Source organism: Excalfactoria chinensis, chromosome 1 (genome assembly GCF_039878825.1).
Source record: "Excalfactoria chinensis isolate bCotChi1 chromosome 1, bCotChi1.hap2, whole genome shotgun sequence".
NCBI lineage: Eukaryota > Metazoa > Chordata > Aves > Galliformes > Phasianidae > Excalfactoria > Excalfactoria chinensis.
Window position 1 is genome coordinate 163,808,158 of NC_092825.1, and position 24,159 is coordinate 163,832,316.

A 24,159-nucleotide genomic window follows, 5' to 3' on the forward strand; every position below is an offset into this window, starting at 1 on the left:
ATCTTTACAATAACTCAGTATGCTAATTTTTACATCATAACAACCTATTTATTTCAAAAGAACCTTATTTTCCTCTCTATATAAACTTCCTTGGGCTTTCACGGAGTGTTGTTTCTAGCAATATTAAGGTAAGGTTCAAAGAAACACAGTGAAGACATTCCAGTGTAATGCTCAGCTTGTTTGCCCACAACACTGTTTATTTACTAAACTGATATGCAGAACATTCTGATTTGTGCAGGCTGCCTTTGCAAGATGAAATCAAGTATACTTAGGAACTTATAAAGTAGCTTACATAAGGAATGAAAGTAATCAAATTGCATACTGGCAAAAAAGTTAATTAAAAAAGAAAAAAAGAATAAGTTGCAGTACGGATAATTATCGCCCAGATAAAAAGTTGCAGTAAACACTATTCTACCTATTTGTTCTTTATCCACTTACTTACGAACACCAAGACAAGAGTGCCAAATTCATCTGTCCAAGATCCATGCCTAAGACAGTGGACAGGTGATTTCAACTGTTACATCCCTTCTATGCCTTCTGAGTTGATAAGATTCTCCAATCCAAACTGCTTATTTAGACATCTTTTACACATTTTACTATCAACAGCTATAAAGTCAATGCTGCCCATTAGCCCATCATTCTGCATATCTCTGGGACTGCAGTTTCTCATTCTGTTGGGATGAAAGGAGAGGCAAAGACAAATTCGTTTATCCTTGTTGTTATTTTTCATTATGAAAGCACAGATTGAATCAATTGGCAGTTGAACCTTAGTATCACAGTAGATAAGGCTGGAAGAGACCCTGTCCCCAGACAGGGACAGTCCAGAGCAGGATGCCCAGGCCCACATCCAGGCAGCTTTTGAAGATCCTCATGGAGGAGGATCCACAGATTCCCTGCACAACTTGTGCTTCATCATCCTCATATTAAGAAGTGTTTCCTTGTGTTGAGACACAGCTCATCATCTGAGTGCTGGCCTTATGATCTTTATGTAAATCAGATATTCCTCAATGTTTATTATTTTTATTGCAGTCGGTAATGCCTTTGGTTATCAGTACAGATACTTATGGTGCTTCAACACATCTATTTTCATTCATATTAAATTCATATCACTCTCAATAGTTCTGTTACTAACCCCTACATCCTGAGACCGAAAAGCTTCAGATTCATCAGCTATTCACATGCCCCTTTTGGACCTTTTATTGTGATTAATGTATACTAGCTTTTTATTATGCAGACTGCTGACATAGAAGAATGAATTATGAATGAGTTCATTCTAGTCTAGCTCATCTAAAATTCTGTAAACAATGGATACTATTTTATATAAGGAATCAGTTATGGGCTGTCACACTAAAAAGACCATTGCTCTGTACAAAAGCAAAACATTTTATTTTCTTTTTAAAAGAGGCTAAAACACAATTTGCTGTTGTAAGAGGATTTGCACACACTGCACAGGAGATATTAAAACTGGCACATGAACAGCATTTAGAACAGATTTCATGTTTCTGTACAGAAAACATCAATTAAGTGTTTCGTGAAACAGAAATAAGTGGGTATTCCAAAAGACTGAAAATACTCAATATGCCATTTTGAAAACAGTGTGTTTAGAAAGAGAAAGATATCCAAATTATTACTGTTAATATTTTAGGAAAGAATGGTATGAAAATGAGATAAGGTCACACGCCTGAATGGAAGCAAATACTCTTCACTGAGACCTGAAGCAGAGTTCAACACTAGTCAAGGTAACAATAAGGAAGCAAAGCTTATTTCTCCGAGGTTTTGGTTTCTTCTATTCCAGGCAAAAGGACATTAAGCTATTTTTTCTTTTCTGAATACTGAGAACTCTAAATATTAGCAGCTTTCTTATTAGTTGGGCTATCAAATTTACTTTGCTCCTTGGTGACCACATTTTTCATTTGCACTGTAAGCCTTTTGTTGTTCTTTCTTTTGAAGCATGTAGGTTTTTCTCTCCTCTTTTATCACTAATACAGCTCAGAAGGAGAATGCAGACAAAATACAATACCATGTTATATCAGAGATAGGCTAGTAACAGTCATTCTACTTGATGATGACCAAAATTGATGACAGGAAAAGGGCAGGAGAACACAACACAGATTATATCTATCTTTTTACTGTTGCTACATCATTTCTGGGATACACACAAAGGGCATTCTTTTTTTTGCTGCTCAATTTTAGCAGTTTTTCAAAAGCTATACATGTTCTCGTGGCTCTTCATGTTAAATACCTTGCTCACACTCAACCTCAGCATCAGTTTGGATATATATTTTCCAATGCCTGGAGTCATACAAGCGGTGTTTAAAAATTTAATTCTTGTCTTTATAGACTGCTTCATAACATGGAACTCTGTACTTCTGTACGTAAAAGTAAAATGACTCAAAAGAAAGTTAAAGATCTAATTTTTTACTTCACCTTAGAGGAGTCAAATCTTCTTAGTATTTCTAGCAGCTTTACAACTTGTATTCTTGTATCTTCTTCACAGAAGAAAATCCACGAGGAGTTCTTACCATAGGCAACAGAGAAACTAACAAAAGAAATAATCGTTTACTACACTTTACTGGCTTATGAATGGAATGATAGATTCAACCCCCATTCCTCAAATATAAGTATTTTGCAATTAACTATTCATTTACACAAACATAAGCTTTTACTGTTTATGTAGAATTACACACCTGAACACTGCAGTGAATAGATAAATATACTCTGCTGCTACCTATTTATATAGCACTACTTATTCTAGAAAGAAAGGAACAGACATACATAAAGAATGTCTACTCAAAACAACATATGTGCACTACTAGTATAGCCATCTATGAATTCAGAAGCATGTACATAGCAGTTCTAATTACCATCCTCTCTGTACCTCAACTGTCTCCCAGGGAGGCTTGCTGTTGGGCATCTAACACTGCAACAAACCTGAAACTGCCTAATGACATGTTTTGTCTTGACTGCCTGATATGATCATAACTATCCCCACCTTAAAAAATTCATTAGCTCTATCAATGCAGTTACACTACACAGATTGGAGGGATTCTCCACCTTCCTCAAAGCTAACACTAATCTTGATGCTGATTTCCTTACTCCTTCAGGAAATTCTCATCTTTTACTTATCTGTTGTCCCGATTGAATCCTTCCACAACCTAACAAAAAAACTATCTTTCCTCTGTGTCGTGCAATGCTATTCACTGCTTTCTGTTTGTGGTACTCAATTTGCTTAACTATAATAATTAGAAGAACACATGATTCCATTATCCTTTCGGTTTGCAAAAGCATACAATTGTCTTTTCAACACTGAAATCTAGGGCAACTTTGTCATTCAAGCAACAAATAAATTATCATCAGATGGGAAAGCCTATTTAATTTAGCATTTTCAAGTGGTCCCTAGTAAAACATGCCAAACAAGTACTTGAATGGGTATCTGATACCACCATGTTTTTAAATATGCACAGTATTCAGTGCCCTGTAAAGACTGAAGGCTTTAATGCACAGCTAGAACTTTAGGAGAAACATCTGGATTTACATGAAAGTAGGTAGGTCAATGGCAAGGAGAAATCACTGGAATGACACACACAGAAAGAATTACAACATCTTTTGTATACACAACATAACATTTCACTAAAGGCCTGACCTGTTATGTAGTCATTGGTGGACAGATAATGACTTTCAAGACTATGGACCAAGGCAGACTTCATACAATACTCAACTCAGATTAAAAGGAATCATTGGAGACACTTGATCCACTTTCAGGGTAAGGGTACTATATGTTAGTGGAGGTCTCATGATTACATCTTCAGAAAGTAAATACTTTGTCTAACTTAACCTGTGACAAAGTACTAAAAATGAAGACTTTTCGTAACTATTTAAGGGCCTGATTAAACTTCTACTTTATCACACAGAAGAGTATCCTTTTTTTTTTTTTTGTTTGTTTTTAGGTTCTGCTCTCTTCTAAGAGCTATGTCTGTAAATCTTGCCACTGCAACACAAATAACTCAAGAGGAGACACCAGGTCACTGAAAGAAGAGCTAAGAAAGGGGAAAAAAAATAACATAGACGACATAGTTGGAATATCATCTTCCAGTTTTTCAATTTACTTTAATTCTCCTTCTGCACCTTCTCACATATATATATAAAGATAACCACGATATAATCACCATTTTCATATTTTTGCACGTAAAGAAAGCAATGGAAAGCAGAAGAGAGAAGGGTATGAAAATCCTGTCATCAATTTCATGCAATAAAGGCACATCAAAGGAACAGTAATATTAACTAAACAAAACCTTAAGAGGCTGCAGAGACACTGCCATTGGTTTTAAAGGCAATTTTTAGGCAAAGTTTAAATAAAGAATTTTCCTAGCTGTCCAGTTTTCAGTACTGTGAAGCTTTAGAACTTTCACAAACATGGATCATTGATTCCTGACTATTTGTAACATCCTACCACATAAATGCAGCAAGTCTTCCTCAAAGCAATTTGCACACGCGAAGAAGAAAAGATATTTGAAATTCTCTGTTCTCTGACCACAGTAAGATGAAAAAAGGCTTCTAAAAATACATTATAACCTACATCTCTACTCTGCAGAAGAGTATTTAGCTCTTAGGAACACAATAAGCAATGAAAGATGCAAACTAAATACAGGTATTATTTACAACCTTTTTTTTTTTTTTTTTTTTAAATCGTTTATCGTCTTCATTCAGTCAAGTAAACTGAAAAGGTTCAAAAATACTTCTCACAGACCTTGCACTGTGGACAAATGGGAAAAAATACACATTTTCAAATGGTTTTCTGTTGACTAGTTTATTTTTCTAATGATTTTAAAACCCATAACCATTTGAGGCAGGTAGTTGTTCAGTCATATCATTTCCTCTGTAGCGGGTCTTATGTCTAGTACATCCTCTGATTTAATGAAGCTTAACAGAAAATTGCTTTGGAAGAAAAAAAAAGAGCAGCAAGTGAAAAGGGAAGTCAGCAACTCTGATCTAAAAACTGTTGGCTTTGAAAATAAAAAAATCTTAATAAAAATCTGAAAATAGCCAGCATTAATTACACTTACTCTCTCATTAGTGGTAATATGGTCCATGCACCTTCATGCCTGTCCATCTGATGAATAAGCAGCACAGTTGGTAATTCCTTTAATGAAAATAGAAATGCTCTTGTTAAACATAAATAATACACACTTCTTTTTCCTAAGCACCAATTAATCTTAAAAATAACAAAAAAGATTTAAAAAAATTAAAATTACTCTGGAATGCCTACTGGGTTCTTCATTACTTTTACCAGCATGCGGGCCTGCGGAATAAGCAGCTTACAGTGCTTTAAAACAAGGTGACCTAAGTACTTCTTACAACTCATCATTTCCTAATTCTCTATTAGATACTAAGCTAATATACAGTAAGTAAAATATTTTGCACAGGTCCCATGTAACCAATTAAGCAACACATCATGCTCATTTCCTTATCCCATCATTAAACATCATACTATGAAAGGGATACCTAGAGGCTTGAAATAAAGCACAGAACACTTTTGCCCCAAGTGTCACCTGCGGTATCAGCACACTGAGGGCAGCAACAGCTGCCACACACTACAGCTCTAAGTGCTAAATAAAAACTAAGCAATGTGTGACTAAAGGAGTCAGGTCTCCAACCAATTCAAAAGCACTGACACAGCCTCCTACTTTAGAATCGTGTTATGATGTAAAGGCGTAGTGTAAAATGCATCTTTAAAATAATTTAGTACTACTTATACAAGTTATAGTAACAGAGATGCTAGTAGCACGCTCTGCTTTCACAGTAAATCAGCAACAGAACTGGAAACATAAATTCTGATTCTTCAATCTAAAAATTAAAAGTCATCCTCATCTCCACTTCTGCTCTCTGCTGCCTGACTATCATTTTGAAGAAGTACCAAGTTTGCTTCAGACTTTACATGCCAATTCAAAAGGTTCAGGGAAAGGCCACAGCAGTACTCAGTTTTCATAAATCAAGAGAAAGATGATGTGCACGCATCTGCCTTCAGATGATCTTATACTAAAGGAAAGATGGAAGCAGTTAGCCAATCAGAAGAAGGTAACAATTGCAAATTAAAGTGAAGCGTTTCTGACTATAACTTGAGGCACAAGACACAGAGAAGAAAAAATTTCAGTGAAGCAGAAAGTACCGTTATTCATTTTCCTATTGTATATTATACTGCAGTCCTCAAAACACAACTTTGCTGCAAGCCAAGTGTACTTAAATGCATAACCAAAGCACTGATTCCTGAGTGCCCACATTCTACATCCAGCTACTTGGTGTCTGGGAAAACAGATGCAATAAATACTTGTATCTGAAAGCACATTTTAGGCCATTTATTGCAGAAGGACTTATTTTACATCTATTTTATCATCAAAATAAAGATTTCTGCAACAATATATTTGTCTGAAAGAACAATAATTATCATCACTGCAACCTTTTGATGTGGGAAAGATGGTGGTAGCCATTGTTTTTAGCCATTCTTCAACAGTAACTGGAGTAAATTTCAGCATGCTTATTACAAGGTTGGACATTGCTAGTATGCTGCCTAGAGTTCCAGCAATTAGAAGATTAGTAAGAAGTCTGCTAAGGCTTTTGTGACTCAAAAAGAATTTACTAATTTACTTGATTCAGTAGTCATCAAGGTTTGTTTCATTTGCCTTTTGGTCATGACAATACAATATTTCCCTCAAATGCCAGTACAAACAGGTCTCCTGAAGCAAACTGAAAAGCTGCCACTCAACATAGAATTCATAAATGTGTCTATGTTTTCCTCTACCACAAAACGTGTTGACGTCAACACACTTCCAGTCTTGTAGATGAAAACCTGAAGAGATCATTATTCAGACTACCAGGACACGAGAAGACTCACAAAACCACTTAAACGAGGAAAATAAATAAATAAATAAATATACATACATACGTATATATTCAAAGTTCAAAAGGTTTGCCTATGAACCTACAATCAACAGAAAGGCTTTAAACATAAACCACTTCTAATTTAATCAATTTTTAAACTAGGCCGGGCTTCATGTTTCAAAGATCAAAAGGAAGTTTGGAGTCTTCCATTAGCACTTGCTAGCAGAGGTGGTAACCGACTTTTTGAACTGGACAATATAAAAAGCTAATTAACTTCATTCTTGTAGTCACTTTTGAACTTTTTGAACACTATTCAGTTTTGAACGCTATTCAGAGGTCTTGCCCCCACGTTCAATTGAGTATCTTAATTCTTAATAACTTACCAAAAAAGATACATTTACTAGATGAACTATAAGAAACATTCTAAGAATGAATGGGACAGGTACATTTTGTGAAAGTACTGGGTTTATCTGACATAAACAAATCCTTGAAGCTAGAAGCAAGCTGTTCATAGGAAGGAAACAGATCCCTATGCTAACACATTACCAAGCCAAAAAACAATTGATCTAATAACACTGGGAAATAAAATAATTTAAAGAGATGTATAAAACAGATCTGCTCTAAAAAAAACAAAGTTCAAGTTGACATTGAGGAAAATTAACCATAAGGAAAAAGATTTTCTACAGGGCAGGAGAACGTATCACAACACTTCACTTAAATATAATCCATTAAACCTCATTAAAACTACAAGATCGAAAAAGGCTGATTAGCCTCAGCTGGAATAAGCTTCCATGGGATGGGAAGCCATTAAGGAGGGAGAGCAGGAGAAAGGGTTTTCAGAACAGAACCTAAAATTTGAGCAAGAAATCTGTACGCTGAAGCAACAGATGCATTACGGATTACACTGTATTCTTCCAAACATACTGATTTTCTCAATATACAGATTAAGAAGCTAAGTTGCAGTGAGCAGGAATTACTTCCACTAAATTTTATAACCACACTTCTATTAAGCTTTATAGTGAGAGTAAAACACTGAACAGTTCAGACCTACTCCAATACTCATAATCATTCAAAAATTCTAGCTGTAAAGTTTGACATAGGTCTGTAGGAAAGTATGCCAGTTCCTTTGTGGAACACTTCTAACAAGGAACAAAATGTGGAAAGTATGACCACAGCCCAAAGAAAATGGAAACAACTCTGAAAAATGTTTCTATGTAGTCGTATTTCAGAATTTCTTTCAGGTGAGATACTGATGTCAGAACTCATAGTGGGAACTGCATTTGTAGAACAGAGAAATATTTAAATGAGCTTTTGGACAACACAACTTCACCTGGCTTCTCCCAAGAATCTGAAAACAGATGTGGAAGTAGAGTTAGTGAGAACATTAGAAAGTATTAATCAACCCACAAAAGGACTGCACGTCCCACTGGTAAACTAAGAAACACAGAAAATAGCCTCTATAAAACCCCCAAAAATTGTTTCCTGCAGATGGCCAAAACATGAGAAAGAACGATTTAGAGACAGATCATTTCAGATAGAAGTGTGGTGAATAGACACATTAAAATTCAAGCAAGCTATTTAGTCTCTTTTTCCACCCCCTTCCTCAACACTTAAGCAAGGAAATATTTCAGTGTATTGAAATAGTGCAGTGCTGTCATCTGTATAGGCTAGATCATTAAAAGCAGCAGATTTTTAAAGTAGCTAATGCTTAACAGCATTAACTTAACAGCAATACGCAAATGGACAATAGATACTGTGGCTACAATTCAAAGGCACAATAAAGATGAGACAGGCACCAAGAGGCTTCACGAGGTTATAGAGGCAGATGCTTCATACAGGGACGTGGTAAAAGAGAGCTTGAAACAGAAAAATAGAACTAAAAATCTCAATTTTACTTAAAAACAAAGACAAAAAAATCAGACTTTTACAGTAATGGGGGTAAACTTCAATATTTTTTTAATCACTTCCATATCAAATGCCATTCAAGCCTAAAGAGACATTTTATAAAAAGGTAGATTGTTCAAATTAAAATTATTTAGTGATAAATTATGGTATTAAATCACTGAATAATCATTGAAACAGTTTTCATACAAGCATATAGAAGACAATAAAAGGAACACAGTAGATCAGAAAAGGGTGAAATATAAAAGCTTTTCTTTCCTTCTTTTAGTAAGATGCAGGCGAAACATACATAACAAAATACAATCTGTACAACCTAAACATACCTTTCCAAGATCTGCAGTCTGCTTTAAAATATCTCTTTTTAGATCTTCTGCTCTCTTGGAATGAAAGGAATTGCTTTGACTCTGGATGACAAAAATAACTTCTCTCAATTCTGTGAACCAGAAAATAAAAAGACAAAGGTAGTTATTTTCAGTTTTACTCCCAGGGTACTGAAAACTCAGGTATGTGTGGGGGAATTTATTATACAGCTATTTCTTTACTTACACAAACGTTTCATGAAATAGTGAAAAGGCATCATTAACACACGCAAACAAATCTCAAACAGCCCTTTAAAGAATTAACTCATAAAAAGCATGACATGAGATCTGCAGCAACAAATAAACTCAAGCACACAATAATATCAGCCACGTTAGACCTATGACAGCTCAAAGCTGCCAGTTAAATGTTTTTCTGCTTTTCCTCAATATCTTTTTCACTCTGTTTATGAGTTTATTCTCCAAGATAAACCCTGAAAATGTAAAATTGTGCAGATGTCATAAGCACTGACATACAGCTAAGTTAGGATTCCAATTTCTTTTGCCCATGTAACATTCCCTCATACTCTGACCCACCCTATAAACTACTTTAAAAAACCTTCACAGTCAAATCATATGAATAGCAACTACTGACTAGCTAGCACTAAATCTACTAATTTACCTATGCAGAAGTTAAAATCAGTGCAAAAGTTAAAATTTTACTAATTGATGCCACTAAGCATCGAAGGGTTAAATCTACATGCAGAACATTAAGAATATCCCCAGAGATAAAAAGCAACAACTAGACAGCTTTATACAATTACTGCTGTAGTATCGGTACACTTACAGATATGCAAACAGCTGAATTACATCCAGTTTCACTTACAGTGCATTTAACAGCTGTGACATCCCCACAGCAGAATTCTAAGAGTAATCTAACACCCAATTTTGTATTACTGTTTGAATCCCACAGAAATAATTTCCTCTCTATATGCACTTCAAAATACTTTCTAAGAGGAAATACATATACAGTACTAAAGTATCAATGGAAAGCATGTACAATTTAAAACTGTTTATTGAACACATAAACTGATTCTCAAGTTGAGAAACAGTCAACCAAGCAAGACAAAGAACGGAGTCGTTTGGAAGATTAGTAACTAGCAGTCTCTGATGCATTGGTTTTATTTCTTTTGTTGTCTTCCTCTTTTGTTTCCCTAAGGCTTTTCCATAACTGGAAAATACCCTTGGTGATCTCAAATGCTCACTGACTGGAAGAACAGGCTGAGCTCACAAAGGAAAAGAAAAACAAAATTAGGAAGCAGGAAGGTTGAAACTTTCTGTGTCTTAATATAGCCATATCTCCTTGTTAAGTGGAATAGAACGTTCATGAGCTTTTAACAACCTGCCATCAGCAACATGCATTATAGAGAGTATGCATTGACTCTAGGCAACATAGAATTCAGAGCTGGAAAGGGACCTCTGAGGGCTATCTAGTCCAACTCCCCTGCAGTGAACAGGGATGCCCGTTCCAACACTCAAGTTAAATGTTGCCTTGAGTTCCCAAACAAAGAGAAGTCAGTACAGTAGTTCCAATCAACACACTGCTTACCCAATGATCTTTCCACTCTGCTGTCTTTATACTACAACTAGCTCCACTGATTTGCAATACCAATGCCATCTACTTCATTTAAACAGTGATACATATTCAACAAATGTTCACAATTATCTACTCTGTCTATACTCACCAACAAAATGTTATATATGTTCTCAGAAATCATGATGTATATTAAACTCATGCAAAGTTTTCAGTGAGAAGTGTTACTCCCAGAATCCAGCTGTCACATTTCTGCATATGACAGATGAATAATTGCTACACTTACCTAAAATAGCCAGTGCCTCACCTCAAGAACAGACTTGCTGTCACGGGTTACCTAGATTTACCTGTGCTAGTGACAGGGGCAGCTGCCCTGTAGGGCCCCCAGCCCAAAAGGGAAGGGAAAAGGGGAATGGGAAAAGAGAACAGCAGCGGCAATCTAAGGAGGAAAACTTATTTTACTAAATATGATACCGGAATATAAGGTAACACAATATAATACAATATGATTGAGGCTAATAAATTGAGCGAAAGAGAGAAAGAGTCCCCGAAAACCGAAAGGCCTACTGTGAACTCTAGGCGACATGGCTGGAACGCTTCCCACTCTCCGAGAGTCCGAGAGAGAGAGAGCTCCAGCCTGGGAGTGAGATTATATATGTCCTCCTCCCGTGACTTATCTCTGACTGCGAAGTCCTCTGGGATATGTAGTTTTCTTCTGAGAGCTGAGTATTTGGGACGTTGTTATTCCACAGAACTGGAGAATGAACCTTTTAATGATCCATACTGCGCATGATGTTATGATGTGGAATATTGACAGCAACATTACAAAACCATGACACTTGCTTTTGTTATTCAGATATGCTACAAGCTGAAAATAGTGTTGGTCAGCTATGCAGCCTACCACTTGGGGTCAAATGTACCCACCATTTAAGTACCTACATGCCCATCTAATGAGCAAGACTTTTCGTCATGGTGCGGTAGTGGTGATCCAACAGCGGCATCGACTTTTGGTTGGGCTGTAACAAACCCCTGCAAGAAGCCCGATAAGCACCAGCTGATCCTGAAAGCTGCATCACATGTTAACCATGAGAACACAAAGTTCAACTGTATCACACACTTGTCTTTTGAGCGACTAAAACATCAGAATTTTGATATTTCTCTTCCACGCCTATGCTAAGGACTTTTTCTCCATTAAAAAAAGACAGAGAACACAGGTGATGATGCATCAAGTCCATCAAGTCCAGCTTATTGTCTTTAATGGCAGCAATAGGAAACATGACATGGGAAGAGTGCAATTTTCATTTATACAGTGCTGCTCAAACTCTACCAGCAGTCACAACTACTGCATTAGGAAATGCTGGAAGATAACTGCCTCTTTCTCTTCCCATCTGTTTACAGACTCATCCTTAATTGAAACTACCAGTATCGTCTGCTTCCACGGCCTACTGTTGCAACACATACCTAAAATTTGTTACCTAATGCATAAAATACTTTCCTTTGTTTGCTTTTAAGCAAAACAAAATGAAACAGATCAACAACAAAAGCAAACAAAACAAAAACAAACACAGATGATGGTAGCTACATCACTAATGTTTTATTGTAGCACTTCTAAGTATGTTTCCTAAGAAACAGCATTATACATATAAAAAGGTATGTAAACAGAGATTATAGTAAAACTTACGGCAAAAGCAAAACAAAACCTGACTGTCAGTGCAACCCTGGATGTTTTATGAAGTGAGACACAATAAGTCTGCAAGGAGTGACAAAAAACAGCATTGAGAGCCAAACAGCAACAAGAACCTGGCTGTGCTATGAGACTCAATAGAAAGAGATGAAAGAACATGATGAGGAAAGGGAATTTGTTCGACACCACAGAAGGAAGGGCGAACTGGAAAGCAGAGTGAAAAAAGCTTCTATTAAAGGGCCCTGACTTTTTAATGGTAAAATGGGAGATTTAATTATTTTCCATGAGAGTAGTTATCCGCACTAGGGACACAGCTTGGAATTAAATCCAAAGATGTCCAACACAAAACAAACAAACCAAAAAAAACCCAAAACTCCTCAGTAGCAATAAGAGTTCTTGTACAAGCGTGATAAATATTCCTGGCAGTCATCTTTGATGTCAGAATGAAATCCCAAATTCCCAGAAGCTGCTACAACAGAAACATGTCCAACTTCCTCTTTTTAGAAGAAGCTGATCTTGTGCTCAACCTTGTATGAGTGAGAAGTACCGCAGCACTCCACATTTATTTCACTATTCAGTATGCTGTTAGTGTTTGACATTTTCTTAAATATTTGCTTCTGGTTGTAACAAGTTACGCGTAGCGATTCCAGTCACTATAATTACCATGTGAGCCTGGCAGACTTGGTAACATTCAGTTTCATATCAACTTTTTAGCATGAAAATTGATTTTGAAAAACCCATATACTACACAAAACTATGCATTAATTTCATAGCGCAACTGCACATTTTGAGAAAATAAACTTAACTGCGATAAAATATCAAATACAAATGCAGATCAAGAAGCATATGCTTGATGAGGCTGTGTGAGCAAGGAAAACCGTATTTGGGAATCAGCAACTAACAATGTTGTTGAGCATTTAGCCACTGTTCACAGCTACTTTTCAAAGCATGACCATATTTTATTTATACAAAAAAAGACAGCTATGTTAAAAACAGACTGAAAAAAATTAAGGATGTGTGAACTTCAGTATTGGCTTAGAACAAGCTTGCACAGAACAATTTTACTTACCCTTGCTCCTTTTACTCACTGTTCCACGTTTTTCAGACTTCTAGAAGGGGAAAAATGAAAAACAAACCCATAGTGAGAGAACAATTATCTATGACTCAGTTTATATTGGAGCTTTCAATACTAACAATTTCAGCTCTTTTTGTTTTTTTTCTTTTTCTTTTTTTTTAATGAATATATACAGACCCTTTGTGATCAAAGCACAAAGTTTGGAATAAGAAACTGTCAAACATCCATTGAAATGTCATTCTTAAGGAAGACCCCAAAAGCAATTTATGTCAAAACTGTAAATATGAAAAGGTTGGGATTTACTCAGGTCAGGTCCATTTGTCACTCAACTTCAACAGTGTTCAAGGATTGGCAACAGTGGAGTTGTATCAATAATTGGAAAACAAAGACACAAAAAATATCTCCAGTATATTGAGCTGCTTCTCAGTAATAGACTAGGTGAAATCGTCTTGTTTGAGAACTGGTGACTGGTGGAGAGATATCAGAGTAGAGAAATAACTTTACACTTCCTACAGAAACTGCAGGAAGGAGAGTGTCCTTTTATTGCACAGGGCCTTCCTGCTAACACCTCAGTGCTTTTGTTTGAATGTGAAACCAAAATTCTCTTCATTAATTGTAGAAGGGGAGTTCTTAAGATTTATCTTAGCTCAAGTGTTTTGAGTCCTTCACACAGAGAAATATTGTACTTAGCACTCTTCGGGAGCAAGCCTTTATAAAGTTCTCCTATCTTTGTGACAATTAATGTTTACAAGCATTACAAATTACATTACAAATGTTTTCTTCTCCCCCCCTCACCTTTTTTTAATGCCACATCCAATTAACCCTTTTAGTTCTGCTTGCATCAGGTGATTTTTCCTTTGTCCAGATCTATTTTTACACTGAGATACATAATCAGAATAGCAGCTACATACACATTGTAGTCTACAAGCAGAACAGTAGCTAAGGTAATACACAAACCAAAGTACATTTCTCAGATTACCTTTCAGAAAAGACACCTACATCACAGGAAAATAAAGAAATAAATAAATAAAATTTGCTCCCTCAGAGACAGACACAGCAATAGAATTCAGGTCAGAGTAATCTAAAAGTCTGGTCAACTCTGAAAGCCACGAAGTAAACTCACTATACATAGGATTTACACGAAATAAAAAAGTAACAATCTATTCCCTTGCCCTTGGGTTCAGAAAAGCTTTCCATACCTTTCTCGGCATGGAAATCTTCATGTTCAAATGATTCAAGTAACTGTTGTCGTGCATGTCAGCATTAAAACAACTAATTACATAAATTCATATGCCAAACATATATTAGACATCAAATGCTACTGAAAAGCCCTAAGCACTCTTAACATTTTATTCAAGTGGTAAAGTAATTACACTTTAACGTTGAATTGAGGCAATCAGTAGAAATCCAAGTCACTTGCACAATTCTCACCACAATTCTCACTCCAGTTATGTTTTCTTTAGCATGCAGCTCCTCTCAAACTGGAATGAGACAACACTGGCATTTCACTGAGAGCAACATGTAAGTGATGAAAACAGGATTACGTTATCTAGGTTCCCAGATAGCAGATCACAAATTTGCAGTGGGGATCTCTCTAAGCCAGGAAAAGTCCTGTAGATTCAGCAGTCATCATTGAGAGCAAATTTAAAAACACACATCTCTGACCATACTTCTATTGCATTTGATGCAAGATCAAATTTAGATCAAATCTAGATTTATATGGCTTTTATAGATTCTGCCTCTTGATTAGTTCCACTATTTCTGATTTTTCCCCTTTAGATCTTGTTTATTTATACACACATATCTGCTACAAATGTATAGACATGCACATATGTGTGTATTTTTTATGTACTACTTGAATGTAAACATTTGTTAAAGGACATGCACAATCCCCCTTATGCTCTCCAACTGAACAGTAAGACTATTTCTGACTATTAGTTCTTCTAATCTGTTAATCTGAAATTTCATATGCAAGCTTTACCTGAGACGCGATGTGGGTAGCAAAAAATCATTCAGCTAATCAGACAGGAAGACATTCATATCCCTTTCAATGCATGGTATACTTAACAAAATGGAGAAGAAAGGAAAACACATCTCTGAAGTAATAAACGCTATGTGCTCAAAAATGATTCTGGACAGATGCAGCAGCACTATCTGCCCATAGCAGCTATACAAAACAGCAAAGTTTGGGGATTCCTTTAACTGTAATTTTCTAATGGAATCCTCTGCTGATCTTGGAAAAACACGTGTCACATCATCACCAAAAAAAACCACCCTAATTACCTTAAGAAAAACATCAACATAAATCAGAAAATGCAACATAAGAAAGAATCGAAGGTGGTAAATTTATTCCAGTAGTACTGAGAATCCATGAGATAAGTTAAGATGCTAGCACTGCTGTAAGACTAGTGTAACATATAATATATGTCCCACAAAAGATATCTTACACACCAGAAGGATGTCATGTGGCAGTTCATATCACTGAAGTCAACGATCAAACTAACCCACGTCATGGATATATACTTTTTACTCTGCACATTTATAGATCAATTTATAACATCTGTAAAATGTTTCTGCTTTGGCAATTAAAATGGATTACCTGCAGCACTGGTACTTCAGCCTTGTCTTCTGCATCTTCAAGAACTACATTTAAAGCATAAGCTGAAAGAAAAAGCAGACAGTTTTTCAAATTATAGGAGCTCGTTTTCATACTTGACAAAGCTCTGCAGCAAAATTATTTATACTTTTACATTAAATGATACTATTTTGATGATAACCGTAATCAATATTCTGTAAGAATCTGTGCTTTTACTACCTGGTAATTCTATTCCTGTGCATCGCTAGGAAAAAAAAAATCACTCTGATGTGAAGCCAATTTATCTTGGCTTCAAGGTAGGTAAATCCCATTAAATACAAACAAACAAAAAACCAACCACCAACCATATCTGTTCAGTTCAGTCATTCATTCATCTGACAGCAGCATAACATGCTGTCACACAGGGATCTGTACTCTTCCTTGTCTTTAGGCTGAAGTTTCGATTATCAAAGCTTCACTTGGAATCACAGATATGATACCTGTGATATGATGCAAAATTGTGTCAAATTTGAAGATGTTCATTTTGCATCTTGAATGCTCTCTCTGAACAAATTCAGCTGCTGATGTCTCAGCAACTTAGAGTGGTGAGGTCCTGGAAAAGGCTGCCCAGGGAGGTTGTGGATGCCCCATCCTTGGAGGTGTTCAAGGCCAGGTTGGATGGGGCCCTGAGCAACCTGTTCTAGTAAACGTGGAAGTTGGGTGGCCATGCCAGGCAGGGGGGTTGGAGCTTCATGATCCTTGAGGTCCCTTCCAACCCGGGTCATTCTGTGATTCTGTCTCAGAGATCCAAACTAATGTTTAATAAAGAAGAGACCCAAAAGAGCTAATTTACACAAACCTTGTATCATCTAAAACCTTTTCTACTGACACCACCCTACACACATACTGTTGGATTGCATCAGACAAAAATCATAATAAAGGATTTTATAATTTTTGGGTTGTTCTCTTGCTGATGTAGTCTAAGCAATTTGTCTCAGTTTGCTCACTAGTAAAGCAGTCATTCTATTTAACATATGAAAACCTTGCTAAGATCCCTTATAAGGATTCTTCTTCTTAAACATACTAAAGATATGCAAAATAAAGCTAATTGCTATCACTTGGAAGGCACTGAAGGTCCTATTAATCATGATCAAGTACATAATTTCCTTAAAAACTGAGAAAAACACAGCGTGTTCAAACGAAGTGCCTCACTGCAATTTTAAATTATTTACCATTTGAAACTGATTTCAAAGTGAATTACCAGCAACTCTCAATTCCTTAGGCTGGAAATTGGGAACATAGGCAAGGGAGAAGCTGCTTAAAGCCTGTGATGTTCCATCTCTGATTACCTGCAACACTCCGCTCTTCCAACTGGAGGCTGAATTTCACAAAATACCTTGGAGTTGTGTGACATGGTAGACTTACATTTACCACAGCCAAATTTCCAGACAACATTTAGCCAGGAAGAAGTGTACAAAATAGGAGCTGTGTGTGTCGCCCTAGTGTCGTCTTCATGGAATATTTTGCACTTCTATTTCAAAAGGGCACAGTAATTGTTTCACTCTTACTATTATACCCCTTGCTGACAGCATGTTCTGATCATCACCTTCCCTCACACAAACCAGATCCACATGTTCTACTAAACACAATCTGAACAATAAGAACAAAACAAAACACCTTTATTTTGGGAAATGCACTAATTACACGATATTAACATAAAGAATAATCACCCCATAAATTTGGCTTATTTGCAGAGCTGCGTGCAAGCAGAATTTTCACAATGTTCAGGTTTTATTATGCAGCTGAGGCACGGCATACAGAGACCTGAAACAGCCATGATTGACAGGAGATGCTGCCTCTCACCATAATATTAAATAACCCATGTCATACAGCTTCTAGGGTTTATAAAATATTAATGTACTCTCTATCCTTGAAACAGAACAAACAATACTCAGATAACCCTGGAAAAAAAAAGACCTCTTCCTATTACTTTTTGAGAGTCCATAAAACTCGTCAGGAAATTATTTTAATAACCAACTTCATCTTTGCATCACAGTCCCACTGAATACTTGAGGTTTGGGAGGACCTCTGATGATCACGTAATCCAGCTTCACCAGTCAAAGCATGGTAAACTGGAATAGACTGTGCAGGGTGTTATCTACCAATGGTTTGGAGTACTTCTTACAACACAGATAAATAATAATAAACTTATTGTCCTTCATGTGTTTGAAAATGGTTTTTCTGGGATTATTTTCCCATTGCCTTCATTGAAGTGACACAGATTCTTGACCTTTTTAAAGACAAGCATGATATTTGCTCTCTTTTAGTCAAGAAGTGGCCATCTATCAGGAGCTGCCATGCAGTGAGAATGTCAAGCTCTGTCAGCACTAGTAGATGCCTCCCATCAGGCCCCACAATTTCTGTATGTTCCACTTGCTTAAATGTTCCCCATAACTGGAACCCCTCCTTAAGTTCTCCTTGTTCCAGACCCTCCCACACATTTTACCACAACCCTGGCATTGCTGACAGATGGTCTTACCAGTAGAGACCAAAGAAAAGAAGATTTTGAGCTCCTCATTCTCTTCCACATCCTTTCTCACCATCTCACATCACCCATTTGGTAGCAAGCCCACTTTTTCCTTATTGTCTCTTTTGCTGTGGATACAGCTGTAGAAGCCCTTCTTGCCTTCCACATCCCTCACATTCAGCTGGACTTCTGTCTTCCTAAGCAAATAACTGCACACACAGCGTCCCTATGTTATTACCAGGGTGACCTGACCTTGTTTCTACCTCTCATGTAGTTTTTTTCTTTAAGTTTGAGTTTTATCAGGAATTGTTTCATCCATGTGGGCTTCCAGCCATCTCTGTCTGCCATCCTGTATGTGGGAATGGATCACTCTTGAGCTTGCAGGAGGTGAGCCCTGGAAATCAACCAGCTGTCCTGGACTACTTCCCACATCCATCTTTCTGTAGTGTTAAAGAGGGCAGAAGAACGAATAAGCCTGGTTAAAAATGATTGTTGTTGTAGCTGTCCTTACATATAAGGAAACGTCAACACTGACACGTACCATTTATTAAGCTGAAATCTGACAGTGATGAGTGTTCAGTCTCTCCATGTGCCATTATTCTTATTCTCAGTGGTTTCAGACACACAGCTTCCCACTCTTTTCCAATGGATAAACATACTGAAATGATTCTGTATCTTTTATGTTAAGTATTCCAGGAGTACGTGTAATTTTTCCTCAAGCTAATACATTTTGAAGATGAGACAAGAACTGTTCTGAGTATTTTTAACCTACTGAGGAACCATTCACTGAACAGACTGCCACCATGAAGCCTCAGGATTCTTCACTCAACAGCAACCACACTTTTCATTCAGGCAGAGCATATGAATTTATTTAGCAATGAGTGTGCCATAGTCCTTCCATAACCTTATCAGCAAATCTGTTATGTTCACACAACTTGATATGAGCAAAGCAGCCTTCAGAACATCACAGGTATGCACTTGTCGGGTAACAAGCCTATCAAGATGAAGTGTTCTGGCTATGCAATTTTATCTATCAGCCTGGAAAGAACTATCCTCTTCCAGAGATGTACTAAAAGGAAGGTGGAGCGTAAAGAACATTGTTAAGTCCAGCTGGTGTAATACCAACACAGGGGCAACATGGGTAGTTAGGAAACAGTGCCTAGGAGCCAGACACACAAGCACAAGGAGTGACAACCCATGTCTGGGAGCTTATAGACGCTATGTTAAAAAAAACAACAACAACAACAGAATAGTAACTTTTCATTTCCAAATATCACTACGAGTTCAGAAAAACACAGGCTATTTCTTTGAGCACAGAATTCCCTATGAAGCACACCAATCTCTGCAGCTGCAGGTTTGTATGCCAAAGCCAGAATGTCCATCAGTCCCTTTGAGTTTGTTGGTGCAAGACTAACCTCAAGTGGGCCACTGACTTCCCCAAGAGCACGTAAAATCTATTAAGAAGAATCATAGAATCATAGAATTACCCAGGTTGGAAAAGACCTTGAAGATCATCAAGTCCAACCACAGCCAACCAGTACCCTAACTCTAAAAACCCTCCACTAAATCATATCCCTGAGTACCACATCCAAACGGCTCTTAAACACATCCAGGGATGGCGATTCAACCACCTCCCTGGGGAGCCTATTCCAGTACCTAACTACTCTTTCTGTAAAGAAGTTCTTCCTAATATGCAACCCTGGTTGCATATTAGTTGCCCTGGTGCAACTTGAGGCCAGAAGGAAAGGATCACCTGGTAAAAGTTGTGGCCACCACCACGATGAAAAAGGCTACGGTATAAACTGTACAACTGCACAGAAACAAAGCTATCTGAAGAGAACAAAACAGCAAGACACTGAATTCTGTAATGCTGTATTTGTCACTTGGCAGTTTAATGCACTGTACACGTTGATTTCTGTTAGCACACATTCATAGTGGCAAAAGCAGCAAGAAGCTGAACATGTCAACTGCCAGCCCTCCCCTCCTTGCTGCTCACGAACTGAGGCAAAGTAAGAAAAGCAAAGAAACGTTAGGCAGAAAGCTCCTTCTTTCCATCAACCTCATCTTTATTTCCTTTGCAAGCAGAGAAAAAAATCAACTGAAAAAGCTGAGCAACGTTTCTGAATCAATTTCCACAAAAACTAGTAACTTAATCAGAGAATGATACATAAGCAGCTTCAATTGCTAATTATTTCTCTCAAGTGTCCCATTATTTCAACAGGAATTTTGGTGAGTTGGGAGACTTGCTTAAGGCACTAAAAAAAGGGATGGGGGGGGGGAAAGAAGGAAAAAAAAGATGAAAGGAAAAAAAAATCCAACTGTTTATTGTTTAGCAGCTGAACTGCAGGAATATGTGCCAACAACTAGGAAAGTGCAATAAGTACTGTGCCACTAAAATGCAATGCATTGTGTAACTCTAACGTTATAAAACCATATTAGAAATGTAGATGTAATCCCCTTCTTCAGTACAGCACCCTTTTAAGCATAAGCAGCTTTCAGATATCTGTGATTATATGTCCTTTAAATGCAAAGGATGTTAAAAACTGAATTATTTCTTTTGATTCTGTAGACAAAATCCATTTCAGCAGAAGGATCTCATGCCTGGCATCTTCCTCCTTGATGGTTTGATTCAGGTCTGCCTGAGCCCAGAGTCTTTCCAACCATCTCACCAGGCTGTGAGCTGACTTAAATGAGCTACAGAGTTAGGATTTTATGACTTCTATACCACAAATTTTACACTGGAACAGGTTGCCCGAGGAGGCTGTGGATGCCCCATCCCTGGAGGCATTCAAGGCCAGGCTGGATGTGGCTCTGGGCAGCCTGGTCTGGTGGTTGGTGACCCTGCACATAGCAGGGGGTTGAAACTCGATGACCATTGTGGTCCTTTTCAACCCAGGTCATTCTATGATTCTATGATAATAACAATAACAACCTGCAGTCAAATATGTTGTGCTCAGTAAACACAATACTTAAAATCTCCCTGCACTTCTAATCATAATTGAACGAAAAGCCTACTTTTGTTTTGGCTGGGGGTTCATTGTTTCCCCCCATGCCTTGAATTTTCAAAGAACATAAGTCTACCAATTGACATGATTCCAGAGAAAATCTGCACTGCCACTGTCAGTCAGAGAGACGGGATCTTTCACAATTAGACAGCATGAGAGCCGTAGGAGGCAAAATAAATTAGCTATGTGCATTTACATGCAAGTTTGTGTAAAGCTTCTCCATTGTTGCTACCTTAACATCATCAAGGACCCTGATGGAGACAGGTAAAATGAAGACTGGAGAGAAAGCAAGGGGAGGGAGTAGAGGAGGTGATGCAAGCAAATATCCAGCATCTGAAGCCTTTCATAAAATAAAAGCAACTCCATTTGTTTCCTTACTGCACTTCTTTAAGCTCATAAGTGAAGGAGGCAGCTGAATTCACCACTGTGAACCACTGAACAGCCAGAGCGAGCACCGCGTACACCCGTATCATCATAAAAAGGTGACCAGGAAAAGCCGTGAAAGAAAAAGCATCACCACTATTTCCTTCCAGTTGCCTGAATCCTATACAAACAAAATCATCGGAATACATTTTGCCATTCTGCAGGCTGCCACCTGCAAGCTGGATTTTCTACAGTGGCTTAACTGCTAACAGACATGCTGCTTTTCTTCTGTGAAACGTAGTCCAAATTATTCCTTCTCCACGAACAAAGTTGATGGTTCTGCAAATTTGCCAGCTGAAAAGCATATGGTATTTATTAAAGGAAGGACTTCAAAACCAAGTATTTCTTAAAGCAGAAGAAAGCCCTGGCACTACAAAAAGCTTCAGGTGGATAGGTTCTATAGCAAGATGTACTAAAGCAAAAATCCCAGCTGTTAGACTCCTGCCTTCTACCTGTATGTACCCACAAAAAAACACACCCATGCATAAACGCAAAGGGAAAATCGAAGCTGCCGTCCCCTGACTGTCAGAATCTGTCAGAAGTTATGGGTGCTATAGCACCGTAGCAGAACTACTCACTCTAAGAGTGAGATGCAGCGTTAGGAAGAGCAGAAAGGTATCAGGACTCCAAAACTCAGGCTACGTGGGTAAAAGGAGAAACGTTTTACAGCCAAAAAGCCGATCACCCTTTACTTTGCTGGAAAGGGGATGTGTCGATATGAGGCTTTGTTTTTCCTTCTCGCTGACACTCACCCAGTCGGCGTTCCCCCCCCCCCGCCCGCTCTCGGGCGCTATCTCTAACACGAGGACGAGCGGCCCCGCCGCGCACCCCGAAGCCAACCCCGGAGGGCGGGCAGCGCAGCGAGCAGCGGCCGCGGAGGGGACCCGCTCCCACGCCCGGCCCGGCCCACAACAAAGTTCAGGGGAAGGGGCACCTCTCCTCCGCACGGGGCGTGACGGCGGGGCGAGAAAGTCGCCGCGACTCTGATATCCCCCCACGTCCGGCTCCGTCCCGCGCCCCTCTCCCACTTCCGCGGGAGCCGAGCGTCCCGGGTTCCCTCCCTTCGCCTCGCCATGGCGTCCCGCCTCGGGCCCCGCACACTCACCCCGGGTGCGGAGCGGCGGGAGGAGGAAGAAGACGAGGGCGCAAGCGGCCAAAAGGAGCCAGCGGCCGCGGCCGGGATCCCGAGACATCTTGGCTAGGGCCGCCGAGCCGCTCGGGGCGGGGGGAGGAGGAGCGGGGCGCGGAGCGCCCGCTGCCCGCCTCTGCCGCAGGAGCGCGGGCGAGCGGCCTCCGGCGGGTGGCGGTGCCGCCGCCAGCTCCCTCCTCTCCTCCCTCCCCCGCCGGGGCCGGCAGGACCGAGCGGCAGCGCCGGGAGGAGGCGGAGGGAAGGCGGAGTGCGGCCGCGGCGCCCTCTGGCGGGAGGCAGCGGCTCCGCTTCACGCAGCCCGAGGCAGCCGGGCCGTTGATCTCAACAAATCCTCGTTCATGGGATTTGTTCAGCTGCAGATCAATGAAAAAAAGATCAAAAGCATCAGCACTAGTTCACAAACAAAAAATGACCCCCTGTGGCTTGCGGAGTGAGGATAAAGAAACCGTCAGCACAAACATCGTGTTCCTGTGAAGAACTCCACAGGCTGACAGCTTGCTGGACATCCCCCCGACAGAAAGGAGCTGCCAGCCTTCAGACCCAGAGGAGCAAAGGAATGGCGAACATAACAGCAGGAAAAGGAGGAGAAAACAAGCAGTGTTCTTTCTCCTTCTGTAACAATCAGGTCTGTAATAATAACCAACCCAGTTATTCAGTACACAATGATGTCACTTGTAAGCCATAAATTTCCTCTTTTACAAACCAGTAAGCCCAACAGCATACTAGCTAACCTGAACTTTTCCTAGAAACTCTGCATCTTTTAGATCTACTGCATCAGTTTCCTGTCAGATCAAGCATTTGATACAATCCAGTAACTTAAGTAAGCCAGAGAAGTGATTCTGAAGATGAATGGAAATCTTTTCACCGTGATAAATGTTCACTCTCACTGCAAGTTCATCTGTATCGCTGTAACTTAGCAGAAGACTTCACACTTCCCTTTATATATCAATAGAAATATAACAGCCAGACTTGCTTGGGAAAATAGACTTGCTTGATCTGTTTGCAAACCCACTTTATATTACAGGATATTGAAGAGAAATGGATAACAGGAC

The 24,159-nt window shown here is 38.8% G+C and overlaps 1 protein-coding gene across 1 annotated transcript in view; it reads right to left on the reverse strand.

Moving 5' to 3' along the window:
• B3GLCT (beta 3-glucosyltransferase) overlaps nucleotides 1-23,307 on the reverse strand; it is a 44,082-nt gene extending 20,775 nt beyond the window's left edge. The window contains exons 1-6 of the mRNA XM_072361632.1: nucleotides 23,063-23,307; nucleotides 16,027-16,088; nucleotides 13,422-13,461; nucleotides 9,102-9,211; nucleotides 5,064-5,140; nucleotides 2,428-2,539 (exon numbers count right to left, since the gene is read on the reverse strand). Coding sequence (XP_072217733.1) covers nucleotides 2,428-2,539; nucleotides 5,064-5,140; nucleotides 9,102-9,211; nucleotides 13,422-13,461; nucleotides 16,027-16,088; nucleotides 23,063-23,150 — 489 coding nt within the window. The 5' untranslated portion in view covers nucleotides 23,151-23,307. The remainder of the gene's footprint in view (nucleotides 1-2,427; nucleotides 2,540-5,063; nucleotides 5,141-9,101; nucleotides 9,212-13,421; nucleotides 13,462-16,026; nucleotides 16,089-23,062) is intronic.
• Between the last annotated feature and the right edge of the window lie 852 nt (nucleotides 23,308-24,159).